The sequence below is a fragment of the Lolium perenne genome, chromosome 3 (genome assembly GCF_019359855.2).
Source record: "Lolium perenne isolate Kyuss_39 chromosome 3, Kyuss_2.0, whole genome shotgun sequence".
NCBI classification, from domain to species: Eukaryota; Viridiplantae; Streptophyta; class Magnoliopsida; order Poales; family Poaceae; genus Lolium; species Lolium perenne.
In genome coordinates this window covers 133,222,844-133,247,373 of record NC_067246.2, presented here as the reverse complement: position 1 = coordinate 133,247,373, position 24,530 = coordinate 133,222,844, and the positions used below count along the sequence as shown (strand labels likewise).

The 24,530-nt window shown below is 44.1% G+C and overlaps 1 protein-coding gene across 3 annotated transcripts; it reads right to left on the bottom strand.

Annotated features, from left to right (window-relative positions):
- Positions 1-960: 960 nt before the first annotated feature.
- On the bottom strand, positions 961-8,552 carry LOC127342489 (expansin-A11). Of its 3 annotated transcripts, none has more exons than XM_051368445.2 (5): positions 7,739-8,552; positions 3,408-3,475; positions 2,113-2,256; positions 1,719-2,028; positions 961-1,630 (listed from the first exon to the last, which is right to left on the bottom strand). In XM_051368445.2, the coding sequence occupies exons 3-5, from the start codon at positions 2,237-2,239 to the stop codon at positions 1,327-1,329; spliced, it is 741 nt and encodes a 246-aa protein (XP_051224405.1). In that variant the 5' UTR covers positions 2,240-2,256; positions 3,408-3,475; positions 7,739-8,552; the 3' UTR covers positions 961-1,326. The 3 variants fall into 3 exon arrangements, with proteins under 3 accessions (XP_051224405.1, XP_071684249.1, XP_051224403.1); XM_071828148.1 differs by lacking the exon at positions 7,739-8,552 and adding an exon at positions 4,207-4,870; XM_051368443.2 differs by lacking the exons at positions 3,408-3,475; positions 7,739-8,552 and adding an exon at positions 2,336-2,457.
- Between the last annotated feature and the right edge of the window lie 15,978 nt (positions 8,553-24,530).

The following is a 24,530-nucleotide window of genomic DNA, read 5'->3' as shown; positions in this document are numbered from 1 at the left end:
GTTTAATTTCGTATCGAACAATGTATGGTCGATGCTATGTCATATTGATGCTCAAAAGGGATGGTAACCTCATCAGTTGGGGAAGAGCTTATCACATTCCTTGTTTCACACATAACCAAACACGGTGTTAACTTTCTTCACAAAACTGACTCTCGTTTCTCCAGCCGAGCCCATCTAAAATTGGTAGCATTCAAACATAGTGCCAAAGCAGACCCAAGCAATGTTTATACACATACGGCAGCTACCGGGCCAAGTTGCACGTGACAACACGAAAGGAAATACTTTAGGCCATTGTTTGGCATTAAATATTTTGAAGTATTCAAAGAATACACAGTTTCTAAAAAATACTCAAGTATTAAATACGTTAAGGTGTTTGGATCAGTAAATGGTGTTGTAGTAAAAACTTTTGTATTTTTCTGCCATGTTGAAGAACTTTAGTCTGTACCTGTTTTTTCAGAACAGAAATATTTTGTAAAGCTGCAGTATTCCGTGCCCAGACGCTAAAACACTTTGTCTTTTTTGTAATGTGGTTTTATTAAACGGAGCTCCCAAACTGAGCCTTAACGTGTTTAGATCCAATAAATATTGTGGTCTTAAAAACCGTGTGTTATTTTTTTGAAGTACCAGAGAAAGAGGTCTGGACCTCTATTCGCTATAATTGAGAAAAGAAAAGACTATTGTATTTGTTAGCCAGGCTTTAGAATTCTTTAGTTTTGAAATACTTAGTTTAGAAAATACTGACCTACCAAAGGCTACCTAAAGTATTTAATCCTTCGATATTTTCAGAAATAGGAGTATTCTCTGAATATTTCAAAAAAGGAAAAGTGGTTGAGACCAAACGGGGCCTAGAATCAGTAGAAATAACGACATTATAGAAATTAAAAAAAAAATCAAGCATGCTTTCATCATAGAGGTATGTTTCATGAACAGTTCCTCAGGGTCGTATTCCATATAATGGCCTGACAAGTAAAACTGAATACTCTTAAACATGTTCCATTAGTTTTAGCATGCAGAGATACAGTGCCATTGGTTTGAACCCATCGGCGGGTGACCAGCCATTATGCTCGTCACCACAGCCAGCCATTGCTTAATTTTGTGAGCCCAAACCTAAGGATCTCTGCACAATACGACTACTAAGGTAAAAACGGCCGACCAGCGAGTGTGAGCACGCCTTGCGGGCACAAAAAAGGGTAACCCCGAAGTACGTAAACACACCCCAACGACGCATGTTTTGCCACTCAGAGGAGGCCGCTTAAAACAGAGCCATCCTCCGCCGACAACGATACACGGAGATGTAAAAGGAAATCTGCAACGGTGGCCGGCCGGCTAGAACTGGCCACCGGAGAAGGTCTGGCCGAAACCCCATCCGGCTGGCGCCACGTTGGGACACTGAATGGTACGGCCGTCACTGGAGGTGACCTGGAAGGACAGTGGCTGGGAATCGAGTTTGGCGCCGTTCTGCCAGTTAGCACCCCAGTTGTGGCTCATGGCCAGCCACCCTGTCCCTGGAGACTTCACGTACACCGACTTCAGGTCGCCGGCGCCGGCCACGTTCGAGATGAGCACCAGGTTGAAGTAGGAGTGGCCGGTGACCGTGAACCGGATGCCGCCCGACTTGATACACGCCACCCTACACAGCACGGCAAACACACATTAGCTTCAGACACACGTACAGGCCAGGGAGCACGCAATGGGTTTGGTTGGTCACCCATTGTTACCTTCTGAACTGGACGGGCACGACCCCAGCACGGTACTGGGCGATCTGAGTGAACGCGGCCACAGTGAGGTCGAAGTGCGACTGCGGAGGATTGCACCACCCACCATCGTTGTTGGGGAGCGCATAGTTGGGCGGGCAGACGTTGGTTGCCGTCACCACCACGGAGCCCGACGAGCAGCTGGCCCCGCCGGCACACCGGACCTCAAAGCATGCGCCGCAGCTCTGCCCGTTGTTGAATAGCGCCGTGCTCAGCGCCGCCGTGTTCGTTCCATACCCTGCGCTGAACATGTTGCCGTACCCGCACGCACCTCCTGCATCCACACGAAGATCAGCTAACACAGAATTGTAACTAACAGCTGAAATGAGCCGCCTAATAAAATTTTCTGTAGGCTTACCCATCGTTCCTGAGGCATCGTTACCGCCATAGAATGTGGCACGGCCACTGCTCCAGGTTGAGTCATCGCCAGCGACAACTCCCAGCATTGCGGCAACGCCAAGAGCTAGCAAGCCTAGGAACTCCATGTATATCTGGAATCCTTCTGAAAATTGGCAGAAGGTGGTGTAATTAGCCGAGGTAACCAAGAACTGCAGAAGAAATCAAGTACAATGTTAACTTACAGCACTAGGCAACTAGGCTTTGCTAGCTCAGCACTTGTACTTGCAAGTGCAGAGATGCTGGGAAGAGTGTGGGGGATCCTAACAGGAAACTCACGCCTATATATAGCATAGGTCGTTGCATAGGAAATCGTGAGAAGTAAAGAGCTACGTGTACGAATCAATCTTATTTCTATCAAGAAATTTTTATTTAGAGATTCGTGTGTCAATAGTTCTTTATGGCATGCTGGGGACTGTAAACTCTGGCCACCTGTTGGTGATACAATGGAATATTTCAGAGAAGATACGTTTGCATATATGTACAGTGAATAATTTTGGCCAGAAATAGTTAACAGTAATTAAGTTATCTGGGAACATGGGCAAATGGGCACCTGTACTGTTATCTCAAATAACAAACTGTGAAAAGACTTTGACTTCCCATGTATCAAGGAGAGGAGATATTGTGATAGATAGTTAATGCCCAATCCAGTGCACAGATTAAAATATTTGATACGTTTTACTTTTGCCCATGAGCGCTGATACCAAGTTCACTTTGACTTCCAGCTCGCTTCAATTTGAAGCCAGTGTCTCATGTGGTAGTTCTGCTTATCACAAGGTCACTAGCCATTTTATTAGTGATAGTCATGTCGGCTTCCGTTAATGTGTGTGAGCTAAACAGATAACAGATTCACATTGAACTTTGGAAATTGGGGGTTTATATATGCATAAATTTCTGCATTATCCAATTTGTACTACACCAAAGACATTAGGCATGCAACTATGACAAAAGGATCCTACTGGCCATCTATATCCAAAGAGAAGATGGCAAAACAGCAACAGTTATGACACAAGTAGCTGAAAGATGGTGAGCTTTGAGTGTTGAGTAGTTATGGTGTAATTATGGTACTGAACTTTTGATACTGGAATAAAAGAATCCAGCACACACTTGTTCATGTAAATGAGCTTAGTATTAAGATGTCAATATGCTATTTACAGCAATCATCTATTTAATCTATTTCTCTTGCTAGCAAAGAAGGCTGGAACTATTTTCTTGCAGCAGACGAGGCGATTACTGAAAACAGTTGGTTAGTAATACCTTAGTGATAGACTGATGGTTTGCCCTTTTTCTGTATAATGATTGTCTTGCAGCACTTCCGCCTCCATCTTCAAAAGGGTATAACCAATACAAGCCCAAATTAATAACCAGCAAGTACACGGAATTAACGGAAATAACTTGTTATTCTTAGGTGCCGAATCAGTGTTCACGAATCAAGAATGCACTTGTTTAGTGGTTCCAAAAAAGAACTTGTTTAGCTCTGCAGCACGGCCTGCGAGATGCAGATCAGATGCTTGGGCACATGGCCACAGGGCCATACTCATTTGACTCTACATAGATTTAACTAAGCTCTCGATTAGAAAAAAAAAATGATTCCATAGAAATTTGTCAAGTAAACTGTCAATATCCAATCACATGTGGATCCTCGCTCTGTAGACTTCTATAACCACAAGGGGCCGTGTACACTAAAAAGTTCATTTTTTGTTACTATCTCTTGGTACTACATAAGTAAGTTTTTTTCCGAGAGAGAAACGCACCATATATATTAAAGTAGATAGGTGCCTAAATGGCAAAAAAAAAAAAAAAAAAAAAACTGAAAACCCAACTCTTTACTTGAGTAGAGGTTTGGCACCAAGGTCATTATATGGCTGATATTTTACTGGAAATTAAACATGTAGTGAACTTAAAGTAGATAGGTGCCTAAATGCAAAAAAATAAAACTGAAAACCCAACTCTTTACATGAGTAGAGGTTTGGCACCAAGGTCATATGGCAGATATTTTACGGGAAATTAAACATCGAGTGAACTTAAAATAGCACAAGTGAATAATTACATTTACCATTTAGTAAAAGAAAACAGTGCTTTAGACTTAGCCAATTGATGATAGCTACACTTCCAATCTCTTTCAGATTTTGCTCTTCTGCTGCTACAATGGTCACTATGTGGAAATGACATATCCAGTAATCTGCCTGGTAAGGTAAACTATCTAGCTTGTAAAACAATCAGATCGGGCAAAATCATGTGCAGTTTCAGGACACAAAAGTACACACAGAAGTTAGAAAGCAATAGCTAGTTAGCTACTCACTCCGTTCCATAATTCTTGTTGTGGCTTTAATTCAAATTTGAACTAATATGATGACAGAACAGAGGGAGTATCTATTTATTGCATGTTTATCTATTCAGGAACTTGGACCATCTATTTCAACAGGTGCTTTCAAGATATATGGGTGTTCAAGAAGCTATTCAAGATTACCAGAAGGTTTTTAATTCTGTTGTCTAAAGGACAGTAAACATTTAGCCATGATTAACTTTATACTGAATATCAGGCTTCTTCATTTATATCAACTGAAACAGAAGGATATCATATATATCCTAACAAACTTCACAAGCTAGGTCATTGATACGATGCAGGTTCTGGCACAACTCAGCAGATGTGAAATCCTTCAAGGTCTAAATCACATGCTTTCTGCACGATGATTTTTGTCAGCCAAGCCTGGAAAACATATACGAGATGCAATCACATGGCCAGCCAACTCACTTAATGATATGCCATAAGCATCCACTTATATGATGTATTTTTATTCGATGAAAAGCCACATGGTTACACCTAAACTTCCCTATATAATTTCTTACTCGCGTAAGACAGAAAAAAAAAACAGTACCAAATTCACAGGTAGATTAAACGCCGCAAGAAGGCGCGTACGGTACGGGAAGCGCTGGTTGAACGTGCTTGGGTCCCCGACATCGCTGGTGCGCCAAGTGCCCTCGCACTTTGGCAGTACGTGCAGCTATGGGGTAGACTCAAAGACATACACTTGTATTCGGACCAAGATCGGCTGCTTTGGCGCTGGATGACAGATGGCCAATACACCTCTCGTTCCTGCTATGACACCCTCTTCCAGGGGGCCATCATCTCAGGTTCCTGGAGGTTGAATTGGAAATCCTGGGCGCCACCAAGGGTGAAGTTCTTCATCTGGCTGGCATGCCTGGACAGATGTTGGACGGGCAAGAGACTGGCGCGGCGTGGTTTACCGCATGTGCCTAGATGCCCACTCTGTGACCAGTCGGTGGAAACCATGACGCACCTACTCACTGGGTGCTCATTCTCCAGGACGGTCTGGTATGAGGTCCTCTCGTGGATATGATCCACCTGGGCGACTTCGCGGAGTGGTGGTCGCTGGTGGTGCGGACCGCCCCTTGCCAGCTGCGCAAAGGCACCTTGTCAATAATCATGCTCACGGCGTGGTGGATTTGGAAACACCGGAATGCTGCGGTCTTCGACAACGCGCGTCCGTCGGTGGCGTCCTTGTTCAACGACATTAGTTCCGAAGCGCGGCAATGGGCGGACGCGGGGGCCCGGGGTGTTCGCCAACTCCTCCCCTAGGATAGGTTCTCTTTCTTGGGTCGAGTTGTAAGGCGGGGTGTTCGTCCTCTCGGGGACTTGTACATATAATCTTCTTTTCTATCAATGCATCGAAACACAATGCTTTTGCGTCTTCGTGAAAAAAAATCATAGGTAGCCAACGGTATGATGCATGAAAAGCATAAGCAGTGACGATTCTCTCTTACTATGGTCAACAAAACGTGATTTTCACTTATCACAAGCATTCAGCCAGGCCAGGTATCAATTGTGAAGCAGATAACAATGGGGCCACTGTGATCATGAAGTTTTCATTCAAGCTGACTTTAAAACAAAAAAACTGAAATCCCAGAGTCCGTAAGTTAAAACTAGTCCACTATCCACATGATCTCCAAACATTCAGGTTATTCTTTATGAAACACAAATATTGAAAAGCAAGAAGAATTTATCTATATGTTCAGATGACATGTAACTGAAAAGGTAATTTGTTTAGTCAAATATGGAAAAGAGTGAGGTCACTCTGGAACTTCATTTGCAATTCAAGATGGAGAATCAGCAAGCAAGGGGCATGAGTGGTAACTGGCGTTGTCCTTTATCAGAGCATTGACCGAGTATTCTAAACCTAAGTTTACTCAGCCCAGCATTTGTCACAGGTGCCCTCACCAAGCACCAGTGCAAAAACGAGTACTTGACAGTTTTGAGCAGTAGAACAAAGTCCGGTTTTCCACCCTAAACTTTTCACTTGGCTCATATTTTCCCCCTAAACTTTACTTGGCTCACTAAACCCCTCTAAACTATCAATAATGGTCCGTTTTACCCCCTTAACCTGGAATTTTCACTCAAAAATTTAAACCAGGTAGGGGGTTAAATGGACCATTGTTCATAGTTTAGGGGGGTTTAGTGAGCCAAGTAAAGTTCAGGGGGGAAATATGAGCCAAGTGAAAAGTTTAGGGGGGAAAACCAGACTTTGTTAACCAGTATAGATGGATAACTAATTGTCACAATCTCTAACGAGCATGATATGATTTAATCCAAGTTCATGCTGTCCTGCAGTAAACGAAGAACCAAATTGGAGTGCTTCCAGAGGGGAGCCGTATGAAGTACAATTGGGAATCAATATAACTATGGACTTGACCCATAACTGTTCACCATGTTCTATATCACTATGTACTTGACACAAATTAGAGTGCATCCAGTAAGATGCCATGAGGAAAAATGGATAGTCTACATAACTATGGACTTGCCCGGTAATTTTCACCATGTTCGAAATATGGACCAAATGTGGCTACCCGGACACCATAATTTTGTCCATGTTATGTTTATCATACAAATTGCAAGGGGTTACCTGTTCTTAACTCTTTAGTGCAAGATGTTTGTAGTTTAGGCAATGGGTTCCTAATTCAGACCAGAGGTAGCAAAGATAGCTGAGATGACACTGCAATTATGAAACTATGTCTCCATTTCATGCCAACGCATACATTTCACTAATTTGCAAACCTTTCATAAGAAACTACGACTATATATGATGGCTTCTATTATATAAGCATATTTTTCCCCAACTAATACTCTAAGAAGTGAATCCTGCAAGGTAACAAGTTTTCTCACGTACTGCTATGACACCCAAAAAAGGGCATCTGGATACATGTATGGTGTATAATATAACATGCTGATGGATGGTTAATGGTTATTATAAGTTATATCAATCTGAAACTGCACAGGATTACTGACTAACTTGGAGAAGGACCGACTAGAACCAAAACTAGTTATTCAATCTGCAGAAGAGTGGAAACTTTGGTAGATAGAACTTTTCCTAAGAAGCTGCAGCATAACCTACAATCGGGGAATTTAAACAACCCTCATACTTGGGTTAGTTAAGCAAAAAAAAAAAACACTGAGATCCATCCAAGTGTGCAGCATAGTACGCCATTATTTTTCATTGATTCACAGGCTTGATCATATGTAAAGAAGTAGCAGATTTCAAAAAGGAAAAGGAGAGAAAGAGGAAACTTACAGGAAAACAAACCGTGGGTTAGTCAGTAAGCCCGTAGAAGGCGAATCACCAGCAGATTTTCCTAGCTCATTGCCAATCCCTATCCATCTTTACCACAGCCATCCTTAAAGATAAAACATTCAGCCGCAGCTCCAGAGAACAACTTAGGCACTCCAGAAAATTTGAACTTTTCTTTCTATTCCTAGTGAAATTATAGAGTGGTCAAGCTCAATTCCTTTCTTAGGCATCTCTTCTGCTAAACTAGCAGCTTTGTCAGTATTTCCTAACCTTGCTAAACCAGCAATTAATATGGTGTAGCTAACTGTGTTCGGTTTAAACCTTTTCCATATCATCCAGCAATTTCTTGGCAGTTTCAATCTGATCTAACTTACAATTACCATCCATTAAAATAGTGTAAGTACATCAGGTAACAAGCCCTTTTCTCCCATGTCATAGAAGTACTTGAGAGCTTGCTCCAAGTTCCCCGATTTGCCAAATCCACTTATTTAAACATTATAGGCAGATATTCTGTTAACACAATTTTTCCTTCTCCATTCAGCCACAAAGATCAAGCCTTCCTTCTTTACACATTCCATCGAGCCCAACTGGTTTGCCCGTTCTCCCTTACTCACAGAGACCGAACTCAGTGTGTATGTCACCACATTGGCAACAATTCCAATACTGGCCATGTGCTGCATCATGTTCCTTGCGTGATGAACTTGTCCGAATGCACAAAAGACTTTCACAAAAGCAGTACATGTCACGACATTCAGTGAACACCTGACAACCAGCATGTCACCAAAGAGAACCTCTGCTTTACTGCCTGTATGACCATCTCCGTGTGGCACAGTGTTATATTGTGATCCAAATTCATATACTAAAGGGAGGCTAACTTCTGACGAGCGGAGCGAGGCCCGTCGCCGGAGGCTTGGGCCGAAAGTCTAGTTTGTTGTTTCTTAGTCAAGAAAAGTACATTGAGAAAGTTCTTCATCGTTTTAATATGCATGATGTAAAGTCAGTTACTACTCCTATTGCTTCTCATTTCAAGTTGTCAGCTTTGCAATGTCCTAACTCTGAAGATGATATTGAGTACATGTCTCGAGTTCCCTATTCTAGTGCTGTTGTTCCTTGATGTATGACATGGTTTGTTCACGTCCTGATCTGTCATATGCTATGAGTTTGGTCAGTCGATACATGGCTAATCCTGGTAAAGAACATTGGAAAGTTGTTCAGTAGATTTTCAGGTACCTTCGCGGCACATCAAAAGCTTGCTTGAGGTTTGGCAGTATTGGTGAGGGGCTCGCCGGATATGTGGATTCAGATTATGCTGGCGATTTGGATAAGAGAAGGTCCCTCACAGGTTATGTGTTTACTGTTGGTGGATGTGCTGTTAGCTGGAAGGCTACTTTGCAGGATGCTGTTGCACAATCTACTACTGAGGCTGAGTACATGGCTATTGCTGAGGCAGGTAAAGAGGCTGTTTAGCTGAAAGGTTTATATGCTGAGCTTTGTGGAAATAATTCTTGCATTAAGTTGTTCAGTGACAGTCAAAGTGTTATTTATCTTACTAAAGATCAGATGTTCCATGAGAGGACAAAGCACATTGCTATTAAGTACCACGCAATCAGAGATGTGGTTGCAAAAGGTAAGGTGAAGGTATGCAAGATTAGTACTCATGATAATCCTGCTGATATGATGACTAAGCCTGTCCCTGTGTCCAAGTTTGAGCTTTGCTCAAGCTTGGTTGGTATAACTGTTTAGCCCAAGTGGCTATTGGCGCCAGCAAGTATTTTCTTTGTTGATTCAGGTGTTTGTTGAAGTTCATGCTACAAGGAATTTGTCTCATGGTGGAGTTTGTTATATTGTGATCCAAATTCATATACTAAAGGGAGGCTAACTTCTGATGAGCGGAGCGAGGCCCGTCGCCGGAGGCTTGGGCCGAAGCGTTGCCACCGTCTATATATATTCCCTGTAAGCCGCCGCTAGGGTTTTTGTCGCATCATTGTACACCCACGACGTTTGTAAACACCACCGAAATAGTGAAGTTTTGCTGGCTGGCACCCGTGGTTTTTTCCCTTGTGTGTTGCAAGGGTTTTCCACGTTAAAATCTCGTGTCCCCTGCAGTGTTTTATTTTTCGTTCTTCATTTTTTGTGCATCTCGATTATAACAAGTGGTATCAGAGCCCGTGTTCTTTGGATCTAGGGTTTACGAGATGTCGTCACTGAAGTTCGATCTACCGCAGCTGGACTACACCACGAGATTTGCTTTGTGACAAGTGAAGATGAGGGCGATTCTCGCCCAATCTTCAGATCTGGATGAAGCGATCGATGCTTTCGGCGAGAAAGCGAAGGATACCTGGACCGATGCGGAGAAGCGGAAAGACCGTAAGGCTTTATTGTTAATTCAACTCCATCTGTCCAATAATATTCTGCAGGAAGTGCTGCAGGAAAAAACCACCGCCGAGTTATGGGTCAAACTAGAGGAGATCTGTTTGTCCAAGGATCTCACGGGCAGATTGCGCGTGAAGATGAAGCTGTTCTCGCATAAGTTGCAAGAGGGAGGTTCGGTAATGAATCACCTATCTTCCTGGAAATAGATTGTTTCTGATTTGCAGTCTATAGAAGTTAAGTATGAGGATGAGGATTTAGGTCTTCTTCTTTTATGCTCGCTGCCTAATTCTTTCAGTAATTTTCGTGACACCATATTATTGAGCCACGACAAACTAACTCTCGCGGAAGTTTATGATGCTCTCCAACAAAAGGAGAAAATGAAATCTATGGTGCAGGCTGAAAGTTCGTCCTCCAAGGCGGAGGCATTAGAGGTCCGTGGCAGGCCTGAGCAGCGAGATAACTACTACCACAACAACAGAGATAAGAGCAAGGGCGACAGAGGTCGCTCAAAGTCCAAAGGACGTGACAAGTTCTGCAGGTATTGTAAGAAATCTAACCACAATATTGATGATTGTTGGAAGCTGCAGAACAAGGAGAAAAGGAACGGAACTTACCAACCGAAAAATAATGATGGTAATGGTAAGGTTGTCGTTGTCACCGGTAAGGGTGAGGCTGTTGTTGTTGCTGGTAATGCTGGTAGTGATAGTTCTGATGGAGATTGCTTAGCTGTCTTGGCTGCATGTGTTTCACGTGATGATGAATGGATTCTTGATACTGCATGTTCGTTTCATATTTGCTGTAACAAAGATTGGTTCAGTTCTTATGAGTCTGTGCAGAGTGGAGATTTTGTGCGTGTGGGGAATGACAACCAATGCAGCATTGTTGGCATCGGTTCTGTTCAGATCAAGACCCATGATGGGATGACACGCACGTTAACAGGAGTGAAACACATACCCTCCATGGCGAGGAATTTGATCTCTTTGAGTACCCTTGATTGTGATGGGTACAAGTACAAAGGTGGGAACAAACTTTTGAAGGTATCATCAGGTTCCCTCATTATTATGATTGGTGATATGAATTCTGCGAAATTATATGTCCTTAGAGGTAGCACTTTGCCTGGTATTGCTGCTGCTGTTAGTTCTGATGAATCTAGTAAGACTAACCTTTGGCATAAGCGTCTTGGACATATGAGTGAGCTTGGCATGGCAGAATTGGCAAAGAGAGAGCTAATTGATGGTTGCGATTTAGGTAATCTTGAGTTCTATGAGCACTGCATCTTTGGTAAGCATAAAAGAGTAAAATTTAATGCTTCCGTTCATACCACCAAAGGCATTTTAGATTATGTACACGCTGATGTTTGGGGTCCGTCCCGTAGAACTTCTAATGGTGGTGCTAATTACATGCTTACTATTGTTGATGATTACTCAAGGAAAGTGTGGTCATATTTCCTGAAACATAAATCTGATGTTTTTAATGCTTTTAAGAAGTGGAAAGTTATGGTAGAAACCCAAACTGAAAAGAAGGTTAAGATACTCCGTACTGACAAAGGTATGGAATTTTGTTCAAATGAATTTGATGAGTTTTGCAGCAATGATGGGATGGTAAGACATCATACCATTCCGTACACCCCTCAACAGAATGGCGTGGCTGAACGCATGAACAGGACCATTATTTCGAGGGCTCGCTGCATGTTGTCTAATGCAAAGATGCATAGAGGTTTTTGGACTGAAGCAGCCTCCACCGCATGTTATCTCATCAACAGGTCACCTTCTGTTCCACTTGATAAGAAAACTCCAGTTGAGGTATGGTCTGGTTCGCCTGCTGATTATTCAGATTTGAGAGTTTTTGGTTGCACTGCTTACGCTCATGTTGATAATGGAAAGTTGGAGCCAAGGGCTGTTAAGTGCATCTTCCTTGGTTATGGTTCAGGAGTTAAGGCATATAGATTATGGAATCCTGAAACTAAGAAAACTGTGTTGTGCAGGAATGTCGTTTTTAATGAGGCGGTTATGTTTAATGATAGTCCGTCTACTGATATTTCTGATGCTATTGATTCTCCTGATGTTTCTGATGATGAGCAGCACAGAATTGGCGTGCAGGTGGAGCATGCAAAGGAGAATGAAAATATGGTTCCTGAAACCAACAATGATGATAATGATGTTCCACCTTCACCACCTATTGTTCAGCGACAAGGACGGTCTATTGCTGCTGACCACCCTAAGAGAAATATTACACCTCCTACCCGATTAATTCAAGAATGTGATATTGTTGATTATGCTTTGAGTTGTGCTGAACAGGTGGAGCATGATATTGAACCGGCTACATATACTGAAGTCATTGCTTCGGTTGATAAAGAGAAGTGGGTAGGTGCGATGCAAGAAGAGATGCAATCGCTTGAGAAGAATGGCACATGGGATATTGTGCACTTGCCTAAACAAAAGAAGGTTGTCCGCTGCAAGTGGATATTTAAGAGAAAGGAAGGTTTGTCTCCTAATGAGCCTCCACGATTTAAGGCAAGGTTAGTAGCAAAAGGTTTCAGTCAAATTCCAGGTGTTGATTATAATGATGTATTCTACCCGGTTGTGAAGCATAGTTCTATCCGTGCTTTCTTTGGTATTGTTGCTATGCATGATCTTAAGCTTGAGCAGCTAGATGTAAAGACTGCTTTTCTGCATGGTGAGTTGGAGGAGGAGATATATATGGACCAACCTGAAGGTTATGTTGTGCCTGGTAAGGAGGATCTTGTTTGCAAATTAAAGAGGTCCCTTTATGGTCTGAAATAGTCGCCACGACAGTGGTATAAAAGGTTTGATTCATTTATGCTTACACATGGTTTTGAGAGATCTCAGTATGATAGTTGTGTGTATATCAAGTTTGTTAATGGATCACCTATTTATTTGCTGCTATATGTTGATGATATGTTGATTGCTGCCAAGAGCATGAAAGAGATCACTATTTTAAAGAATCAATTAAGTAGTGAGTTTGAGATGAAGGATCTTGGTCCTGCTAAGAAAATACTAGGCATGGAAATTAAAAGGGACAGAAAGTCTAGTTTGTTGTTTCTTAGTCAGGAAAAGTACATTGAGAAAGTTCTTCATCGTTTTAATATGCATGATGCAAAGTCAGTTACTACTCCTATTGCTTCTCATTTCAAGTTGTCAGCTTTGCAATGTCCTAGCTCTGAAGATGATATTGAGTACATGTCTCGAGTTCCCTATTCTAGTGCTGTTGGTTCCTTGATGTATGCCACGGTTTGTTCATGTCCTGATCTGTCATATGATATGAGTTTGGTCAGTCGATACATGGCTAATCCTGGTAAAGAACATTGGAAAGCTGTTCAGTGGATTTTCAGGTACCTTTGCGGCACATCAAAAGCTTGCTTGAGGTTTGGCAGGATTGGTGAGGGGCTCGCCGGATATGTGGATTCAGATTATGCTGGCGATTTGGATAAGAGAAGGTCCCTCACAGGTTATGTGTTTACTGTTGGTGGATGTGCTGTTAGCTGGAAGGCTACTTTGCAGGATGCTGTTGCACAATCTACTACTGAGGCTGAGTACATGGCTATTGCTGAGGCAGGTAAAGAGGCTGTTTGGCTGAAAGGTTTATATGCTGAGCTTTGTGGAGATAATTCTTGCATTAAGTTGTTCAGTGATAGTCAAAGTGCTATTTATCTTACTAAAGATCAGATGTTCCATGAGAGGACAAAGCATATTGATATTAAGTACCACGCAATCAGAGATGTGGTTGCAAAAGGTAAGGTGAAGGTATGCAAAATTAGTACTCATGATAATCCTGCTGATATGATGACTAAGCCTGTCCCTGTGTCCAAGTTTGAGCTTTGCTCAAGCTTGGTTGGTATAACTGTTTAGCCCAAGTGGCTATTGGCGCCAGCAAGTGTTTTCTTTGTTGATTCAGGTGTTTGTTGAAGTTCATACTACAAGGAATTTGTCTCAAGGTGGAGTTTTTGTGCATCTCGATTATAACACACAGAGCGGTTAAGAAACCTCAGTACGACACAATTTTTCCCTCTGATTCCGATCTTCACCATCCTCCTATAAAGCACCACCGCCTGCGTCATATTGTCCCCTTGTGTGCAAAGTCCGGCGTGCAGGCAGTTGTAAGTAGGAGTAGAAATGATTGGGAACAGCCCACCACGCAGCATGAATGATGATGGAGTATGTCCGCTTGTTGGGCATCCAGCACCGGAAGTTGAAGACGTCCTCAAGGCATCTACCGAGGCAGTACCCTTGGCGAGGGTGTTGCAAGAGACGACGCTGGGGAGCCCGGGAACCAGACAGCCAGGCTGCACACTGCATCGAACAATCTGCGCGCCTGGGGTGAGGCTGCCTAACAGCAAAAGCGGAGTGCAGGAGGACGTTGAATGTGGCTGCGTCGGATAGTGGGTCACCGGCGGGGAGCGCTCGGGAGAAGCGGGCAAGGTCGGAAAATGGGCACCTGGCGGGGTCGCGGTTGAGGCGCGAGGTGGACGTGAAGATAGCGCCTCCGGCCGACGGTGCGCGGAAAGAGGAGGCTGACGATAGGAGGGAGACGCGGCGGCCAGAGGTGGCGGAGGCTGCAGCAGCGGGGAGAGGAGAGGCGCCGCGGGAAGCGCATCGGGCTGGCACCAAGGTGGCCGGCGGGCGAAGTTTGCTCGCCGTTAAAACCCCTCCATATTTTCTTGAGAATTGTTAAAAGCCCTACATTTAAAAAGAACATTTTAGATTGAGCCGTTTACTATTCGGCTCCTGGGCCTTTAGGTTCAATCCCGAAGGGCCCAGCGGATTCATCCATATTCTGATTTAGCGGTAGGACCTGTCCTGTACGGAAAAACCTATATCCCGCCGCGTGACAAAGTGGTGCGCTGTGGTGCCAGAAAATCTCTTTGAAGTGGTCTCCCTGCTCGCCAAGTGTTACAAGAGGAAGCAAGGTTAAAATGAGGGAGGAGAGAGAAGACATGGGAGGGTAGGTTGTGTCAGTTTTTCCTTTTTTTAGATTTTTTTTAAAATGAAATGTCTTTACTATTACTAGCAAAATTGCCCGTGCGTTGCTACGGATTAATTTGAGCCGTTCCCGAGCCTCCTTTGGCATCTTGTGTCGTTCTTCAAAAGGTCATCAGGCTGTTTTCGTTATGTGACCTTAGCCATGGATGCACAAGTAGATAGCCATGTCCGACAACCGGGAACTGCATGATATGCCCGAGATGCATGTGTCCCCAAAGGTAACATATGCAATGTAGTATTCACAAGTCACAACCAAATTCGTTGTGGACATTGTCATTTTATGAATCTGAAAACAAACCTGAAAACATGTTCGATACATTGCAATCATGTGAAATTTTAAACACTTATATATTACCAAAAAAATCTAAAAGCACTGTAATAATGCCCATTACTTTGGAACGTTTGATCTTCCAAATGCTAAATGGTTGAAGACTTGAAGTGCATAAATATATATATATATATATATATATATATATATATATATATATATATACTATATATCAAAGTTGAAGGTGTTTGCCGTTACCACAGCGTTTAACTGTTCACATATGTTTTTCTCCAATCAGCGATAGACGCGTGTGATTTTCACCTTGCAGTGCTAGAGTGTAGGCGGTTCTATCCAGAGTCTAGGCGGTCAAAGCGGTTCCCGGTCAAAAGCGGTTGAGCCATCGAGATATTTCTTCTTATCTTCTTCATCCATACTTTTCCCGTATCTTCTTCTCTGCCTCCTCTTTTCATCTCCATTGTCATCCTCTAAGTCTTCTTCTCTGCCACCATGCTGCCTACCGAGCTGCATGAAACGCTTTGGCGGCTGATGGCATCGAGGAGGAGCTCGGGGCTCTCCTTTTCTTCCTGCGAGCGGCGCGGTGGAGGACGAGGAAGCCATCCCTCCTGGTTTCCTGCGAGCGGCGCGGTGGAGGACGAGGAAGCCATCCCCCTGGTTGACCCTCTCTCTCAGGTGGAGAAGAGGCGTGTGCGTGGTCGCCGGCGGAGTAGCAGGATTGATACGTCTCCGACGTATCGATAATTTCTTGTGTTCCATGCCACATTATTGATGATATCTACATGTTTTATGCACACTTTATGTCATATTCGTGCATTTTCTGGAACTAACCTATTAACAAGATGCCGAAGTGCCGATTCTTGTTTTCTGCTGTTTTTGGTTTCAGAAATCCTAGTAACGAAATATTCTCGGAATTGGACGAAATCAACGCCCAGGGTCCTATTTTGCCACGAAGCTTCCAGAAGACCGAAGAGGAGACGAAGTGGGGCCACGAGGTGGCCACACCCTAGGGCGGCGCGGCCCAAGCCCTGACCGCGCCGACCTATAGTGTGGGCCCCTCGTGTGGCCCCCTGACCTGCCCTTCCGCCTACTTAAAGCCTCCGTCGCGAAACCCCCAGTACCGAGAGCCACGATACGGAAAACCTTCCAGAGACGCCGCCGCCGCCAATCCCATCTCGGGGGATTCAGGAGATCGCCTCCGGCACCCTGCCGAAGAGGGGATTCATCTCCCGGAGGACTCTACGCCGCCATGGTCGCCTCCGGAGTGATGAGTGAGTAGTCTACCCCTGGACTATGGGTCCATAGCAGTAGCTAGATGGTTGTCTTCTCCCCATCGTGCTTAATTGTCGGGTCTTGTGAGCTGCCGAACATGATCAAGATCATCTATCTGTAATTCTATATGTTGTGTTTGTTGGGATCCGATGAATAGAGAATACTTGTTATGTTGATTATCAATTTATATCTATGTGTTGTTTATGATCTTGCATGCTCTCCGTTACTAGTAGATGCTCTGGCCAAGTAGATGCTTGTAACTCCAAGTGGGAGTATTTATGCTCGATAGTGGATTCATGTCTCCGTGAATCTGGGGAAGTGACAGAAATCTCTAAGATTATGGATGTTGACAAGGTATCAACTTGTCAATGCCTATGGATTGTAGGCTAGGGTTTAGTTAGAAGTAGAGGGCAAGTAGATCTCGAAGGTTTCAGCCAAAAAGTACTCGACGATTATGAAAACTAGGGTTTGTAACAATGATTCGATGATCTCTTCGTCCCTCGACTCCCCCTTTATATAGGAGGCGGAGCCGAGGGTTTCGTTTTGTACAAGTTACAGAGTCCGGGACGGTTTCTAACTCATCCCGCCAGATTACAAATAACACTTCCTATTACAATTCTAACTTTCCTTAATATATCTTGGGCTCCCGAATCTTCTTATTCTTCGGGTATTGGGCCTTCAGTAAACCCCGGGTACTATCTTCGGCAGGCCCATTTGGGATGCCTATATCAGTAGCCCCCGAGATTTTGCTTGAATCGTAGAGTCAGGGAAAATCTCCACTGTTTATTTTTATTCGAGAGCTTTAACTTTTTTATATTTCTTCACATAAAATTCTATATTGTACAGGGATAATGGTAGTTGGGGCTAGTTCATCTGACGGATCAGGTACTAGTTAACTGCTCTAGTGGCAATCCTCAAAAACCTACTTCAAGATCACGTCCCTGGACACGATCTCGGGATACTGGTGTAAACTTCGACAGGTGCCGCTTAAGGTCTTACCATTCTGTCGAGTCCCAGTCAAACTTATCGAGTACCTAACGCGTCCGTTAGGATTTTTCTTCGTATCTGTTGATACGGATAAAAGTAGCAGAGCGCAGTCTTCGGCGATGCCACGCCCAGCAGAACGGATCTGGGGTCTTACCTTCGCAAATTTGCGGCATTCAGAAATTGATCGCAACTTCGGCGTTCTGAGAATATATTGTCGAGTGCTTTTCCGGCTGTTGGAATGGCACATTTTATCGAGTCAAATATGACTTATATTGCTCTCCCGATGGGAGTATATGTAGAGTTAATTACAACTCGAAATATACTCTCTTGCTTTTCCATATTTTCTTTTTTAATTTCATCGGGCACGCGAACAGCGTTCCCGATGGGAGTAGCCCCCGAGGCTACAGCCAAGAACTTGTGCTTGGTTGTAGGATCAACATTTTAGTCCACCTTGTTGCTATATTGTCATTATTTCCCGATATGATCTTCTTTTCATCTCTCGGGTGCGCGAACAGCGCTCCCGATGGGAGTAGCCCCCGAGGCTACAACCAAGGACTTGTGCTTGGTTGTAGGCTCCCACAATTTCTATACTGCCATACTCGAAATTTTACTTTTGTCGAAGTAGCCCCCGAGCATTTGGGCAAAAACTTGTATTTGATCAAAGGCTCCCGAAGTATTTAATAACTTCTCCTGTCGCCAATCTTCTTTTATTTTTCTTGTCGGCATGCTTCCCTTAGTCAAATTTACTTCATCTCTGTTAATAATCGTGATTTTTCTGCCTTGTGGGTCCATTGTTTCCACCACGTTGACACGTCATGCAAGTGGGGGACACACGTCCTCCGCTTTTCCTGGCGCACGTACGGTAACGCCTGTTCTATTCCATCTCAATAAAAATACCTTTTTACCCTTTTATCTACAAGATCTTTTTTCACCACACGATTTCTTCATCCAACGGTGCATTGCTTCGCCCGATTCCTATATAAACCTTTCTTCAACCTCCGTTCACTCCTTCGCTTGCGCCGCACATCTGTTCCTCTTTGCAAAAACTTCCCCTGCGCCCAACTCTCTTTGATCTTCCGCACGCACGAACGTTGCTTTTCCAGTGCCGTTGATGCCACCGCGCACGCGACTCACTCGCCACAGTACTCCAGAGTCCAAGATGGCCGCTGAAGATCTTGAGTGGGAGAGATCTAAAATCTCCATCCAAGACGTCAACATGCTGAAGAGGCTTGGCCTGATGAAGAAAGTGGACGCCATCCGCTTTCCCAGCGAAGAAAGCTACCCAAACCCTCCAATGGAGTACCGGGTTAGTTTCGTTGATCACCTCATCCGCGGCCTTTCTGCCCCAATTCACGATTTCCTCCGCGGCCTTCTTTTTGTTTATGGGATTCAACTGCACCAGTTGACCCCCAATTCCATCCTCCATATTTCCATTTTTATCACGCTGTGCGAATGCTTCCTTGGAATCCCTCCTAACTGGGCTCTATGGAAACGCATTTTCTGCCTCCGCCGCAATGGCTCCCACAACGCCACCTATAACATAGGCGGCGTTGTTATCTATGTCCGAACTGACGTTGATTACTTCGACGTCAAATTTCCTGATTCTGTCCAAGGGTGGCGCAAAAGGTGGCTCTACATACACGAAGAAAGTGCCAATTCTGTGGAACACAACATAGTCCCTTTCGACGGAAGTGCCAAAATTCAGCGCCGCCGCTCCTGGGATGCTGAAGCTTCCGAAGAAGAGAAAAAGGCGACAGAAGCGCTTATGTCTCGCATTCATCAGCTTCAAAATACTCGAGGCAAAGAGCTGTCTGGTGTTCAAATCACTGCCTACTTCCTTAGGATTAGAGTGCAGCCTCTTCAGGCTCGCAAAAATCCCCTTTGGACGTATGCTGGTGAAAATGACGCCAATAGGCTCTCCAATGATCTTTCTGCAAAGGACTTGGAGAAGCTGATTCGAAGAATTTCCCGTTTGAACAAGAAAGATCCTGTTCCCTCCTCTTGCCGCGTGGAACCATACAGCTCCGCCAATCCTCTCCCTGAGGTATTTTGTCTTCTCGAATTTTTGTCTTGTTTCGAACTTTCCCTGCATCTCATTGTATTGATATCTCTCTAATTTTTCTTTTGTCGCTATTTTCCTGCAGAACCATCCTACTATGGCTTCCCTTCCTCCTCTTCCTGAGGATGGAGAAGTCGAAGAACAGGCTATCATTGCCGAAGACAACCAAGGTTCTTCTCTTCCTAAAAGTGAAGTCGCAAGTTCTCACAAATCTGCGGCTTCCCATGAAAAAGAAGTTGAATCTGACGCCAGCGAATCGACACAATCTCTTCCTCCTGCTGTTTCCCCAAGGAACAAAAGGAAAAGGAATGACGCCGAGGATTCTGGCACTTCTAAGGCTGAAAAAGTTGTTCCTTCTCATCCGAAGGCAGCTTATGATCCTTATATTGAATCCCTCGTCAGCTCGTAAGTCATCTTTATTTCTCCTTATTTCTGTACTCGAAATGTTTATCTTCTCTTGCTTTTTATGTTGTCGATTTTTGATCAACAGTGATGACGAGGAAGAAGTACCAACTGTTGACGTGGCTCCTCGGACAAGCACGTCACATACTGTACTTGCCTCAGACACGCTAGTTGAAGGAGAAGAATCCTCGCCTCCTCAACGAAACGTCGTCACCACAACTCCGCCGGCAAGCCCCCTTGCTCCTTCACCGAAAAGGACAAGGATTGAAACAATTCTTGAATCTGCCCCTCAATTGGGCAGCTCTTCGACCCTGCTCTTGGATGATGTAAGTTTGTCGATATCTATATTTCCTCTATTTTGCTTTTTCACGCCTTCACTCTTTTTTCATGCCGATGTTTCTCTTGCTGTGTTCTTCTTTGACAGCCTATGATCAAAGAGCTTATCCGCATCGGATCCCAATTCATTGGGTACCGTGAATATGCCAGCAGAACCGAAGGTAACAACTTTTATACTTGCCGTTCTTTTCTGACTTTTTGCTCCTGTTGTTTGTCGCGATTTTTGATCTTTCTTCCCCCTTTTTTTTATATCTCGACAGAGAAACTTGCAGAGGCCAACAAACGTGCCGAAGCACTTGCTCAAAAACTGGAGCAAAGTGAGGCGGCTCGCAAGAAAGCCGAACTTGTTGCTAGCGAAGCCAAAGCCGAGGCAAATGAAGCCAAAGCAAAAGCTGCTAGTGTCGAGGAACTTCAGAAAAGACTTGAGGATGCTGAATCTGCTTTAAACGAGCATAAAGCTGCCCAAGCTGCTCGTGAACAAGGGATCCTCAAGCGCCTGAAGTCACAAAGTCGACGCACTCACAGTAATACCACTGATCCCTTCTATTTTTATGAGAACCGCTGTTTCTTGTTGTTGACCAACGTTTTGTTTCCTGTGGCAGACCAAACAAACCAAGATTTTGATCTGGAGAATCCCGTCAATGACCCTCTCCTTGATGCACTTTCTTATCCGGAGCTTCATGGGTCCGAAATTCGTGAAGGCGTGGCAAATGCTAATGCAGGATTGTCGACGCTGTTCCCCTACTTCTTCCCGAAGAAAGAGGAGCCCCCGACTTTCCTTACCCTTGCCAAGAGCTTCAATTCATCAGAAGACCTTGGACTGAAGATGCGTCAGGAAAACATGAAGATTGCTGTCGAAAGCACTGTTGCCCTGGTTGCTGACAGCCAACAGACTGTTGATTGGACGAAAGTTGGCGACACCGATCAGATAGAGCAATCAAGATGGAGGTCGCTGATTAAGGCAGCCAAGCCCAATACGAAGAAAATCTTGGCTTATCTCGGGATCAAACCAGCTTCAACTCCTAGCTCATCAAGGCCGGAGGTCTAGTTGCATGCCTCTTTGTTTTTCTTTCTCTGTTTCTTTTGCTCTTGTCGCCAAAGTAGTTATCTGGCGACACGTACTTCATTAGCTCCACTGTAAGGCCTTTGTAATTATTCCGAAAGATTAATGAAAACTCTATCTTTTGCTTGTTGATTGATGTTGTCTTTTTTTTTATTAAATTTCAGTTGGTATTTGATAACTATACTCCATCTTCCGCTCCTTCCAATGTTTCGCCTTCTTCTTCTCGCTCAAAGAGAACTCTTGCTGATGCTACACCTGTCGAAGATTCATTGCCGCGAGAATTGGACGAACTTCGGCAGCAACTTCAGTATGCAAAGAAGCAAACACTTGTGATGATGGAAAAATCTCGTAAGTCATCTGAAGCCGAAAAAATTGCACTTCAACAAGCTCGCGAGGCCGTGGCTGCTAAGGAAATTGCTGCTTCCGAGGCTGAAAAGGCGACTACTCGAGAAAATTTCATGCTCGAGTTAATGAATGAAGCCAGTGCGGATATGTCGGGTATGCTTGTTTCATCCTCAATATCTTCCGTCTTCATGCTACGTCTCTTAAAGTTTTCTGCTCCGTTGTTTTTAATAGGTTCCTTTACTGATGCTGTTGCCGAAGAAGAAAGGGTAAATACTAGGACGAACCTCCTTGTTAACCTTTCCCTTGATCATGGTTCTCTGTTTTGGGCTACTCCGGAGAGGTCCCGCCAGATTGTCAGATTTCAGGATCGCGCCTCTCAAACTCGCGACTTCCTTGACTTCTGTACCAAGACCCTGTCTATGGTTTATAACTCCATGTTTCCTCGGAACGTTCAACCAAAAACTCTTCCCGAGTTGATGGAGAAATTCAAGGATGCCCAAAGGATCCATGATTTTGTCAGAGCTCAACTGATAGCTGGCGCCAGATTTGCTCTTATCATGCTTCAGATCTGCCACTCAAATCTTGACCTGACCCAAGTTGTTGCGAAAGTTCATGAGAAGGTAAAGCGTCGAAGAGTTGGTGTCGACCGAATTAACACGAAAGTTTCGCCTATAGCCGAAGAAATGATTGAAGACCTTCTTCGGATGGATGCCGACTTTTTTGCAGATGGTCATTATGCTGATTTTCTTGGCGCTGCTCCTGAAGAAAATAGAATTACCCTTGATGACATATTGAATCATGACTAATTATTTTCCTTTGGTAGATAACTCTTCTTTGTATCCCATGATTGTGATTATATTGTTAAACAATCATCATATTTCTATATTTGTCTAGCCCCCGAGTGTTTCGGTGGCTATTTACTGTATTTGTGTATCGCGAGGTTTTGAACCAAGGCATTTATTTAATATGTAGTTTTGGCGAATATCAGCCCCCGAGCTTCTTTATTGAGTACTATTTTGTATTTTTATTGACTCACGAGGTATTTTAATACCAAAGCAAGGCTTTTCTTTTTTCGAGGAACTATATTGAAATTCGTCGGGTCGGAGACTTTGAGCATGTCGATAAAGAAAAAGTTATATTGACACTATCTTTATTATATTGCAGCACCGCGAGCCCGCCTCATTAAAAACCTTTCCCGGCCCCACTCGGTGCCCCGAAAAAGGAAAAGAGTGCGTCTGAAAACTCGCGGGCGTTTCAGTACATTGAAGTTTTACAAGGACTATATTTCAACTCTAGGCATAGAACCGCCTGAGTTGCGCCACGTTCCAGGGGTTTTGCTCCTCCACCCCTGTCTTCTTGTCCTTTATCCTGTATGCTCCTCCTCCGATTACTTCCGTGACGATGTAAGGGCCTAGCCATGGTGACTCGAGTTTTTCATGACTTTTTTGCGTGAGCCGAAGAACTAGGTCTCCCACCTGAAAGGATCTTGGCCGCAAACGTCGACTGTGGTAATTCTTCAAGTCCTGTTGGTATTTGGTTACCCGAGACAGTACTTCATCTCTAGCTTCATCAAGTGCATCGACGTCATCTTCTAGCGCTTTTCTCGACACCTCTTCATCATATTCTACGACTCGTGGAGAGTCATGCTCTATCTCGATTGGTAATACTGCTTCTGCTCCATGAACCAAGAAGAACGGAGTTTCCTGTGTTGCTGTGTTTGGTGTTGTTCGTATGCTCCATAATACACTGGGCAGCTCCTCTGGCCAGGTGTGTCGAGCTTTCTCCAGTGGCGCTAATAAGCGTTTCTTAATGCCGTTGCAGATGATTCCATTAGCTTTCTCGACTTGGCCGTTGGTCTGCGGGTGCGCAACTGACGCAAAGTGTAACTTGATACCCACTTCTTCGCAATAATCTTTAAACTCGTGGGATGTGAAGTTACTGCCATTGTCTGTAACGATGCTGTGGGGCACTCCAAATCTGAAGACGAGGCCTTTTATGAATTTTACTGCAGATGCTCCGTCTGGTGAATTTATCGGCTTCGCTTCTATCCACTTTGTAAATTTGTCGACAGCTACTAGCATGTACTCCTTTCCTCCTGGCCAGGATTTGTGTAACTTGCCCACCATATCAAGTCCCCATTGGGCAAAGGGCCACGACAATGGTATTGGTGTTAATTCTGCTGCTGGAGAGTGAGGTTTTGCGGCAAACCTTTGACACGCGTCACAAGTTCTTACTATTTCCTTGGCGTCCTCGATTGCTGTCAACCAGTAGAATCCTGCCCGAAAAACCTTGGCTGCAATAGCTCGACTACTTGCGTGGTGGCCACATATTCCTTCGTGTACATCCTTCAGAATTATTCTTCCTTCTTCGGGTGTGACACACCTTTGCAGGACGCCTGAAATACTTCGCTTGTACAATTCTCCTTTGATCACCGTGAAAGCTTTGGAGCGTCGAATTACTCGCCTTGCCTCAACTGGATCATCGGGTATTTCTTTCCTGAGGATGTACGATATGTACGTCTGCATCCATGGTATCTGTATCACCATGACCAGGTCCTGATCTTCTTCTTCCTCTTGCTCTTCCTTGGTAGCCCCCGAGGGTTTCTTCTCCTTCTTTTTTGATTTTGTCGATTTTGTAGATCTCTCTGTTATCTCTTCCCAAAATACACCTGGCGG

What these genes read in the sequence shown, in the direction of transcription:
- LOC127342489 (XM_051368445.2), bottom strand. Translation starts at nt 2,239, where the DNA reads ATGGAGTTCCTAGGCTTGCTAGCTCTTGGCGTTGCCGCAATGCTGGGA. An exon ending in CGATGCCTCAGGAACGATGG is followed by an intron (nt 2,029 to 2,112) that starts GTAAGCCTACAG and finishes GTGTGGATGCAG; the next exon opens with GAGGTGCGTGCGGGTACGGC. An exon ending in GTGCCCGTCCAGTTCAGAAG is followed by an intron (nt 1,631 to 1,718) that starts GTAACAATGGGT and finishes CGTGCTGTGTAG; the next exon opens with GGTGGCGTGTATCAAGTCGG.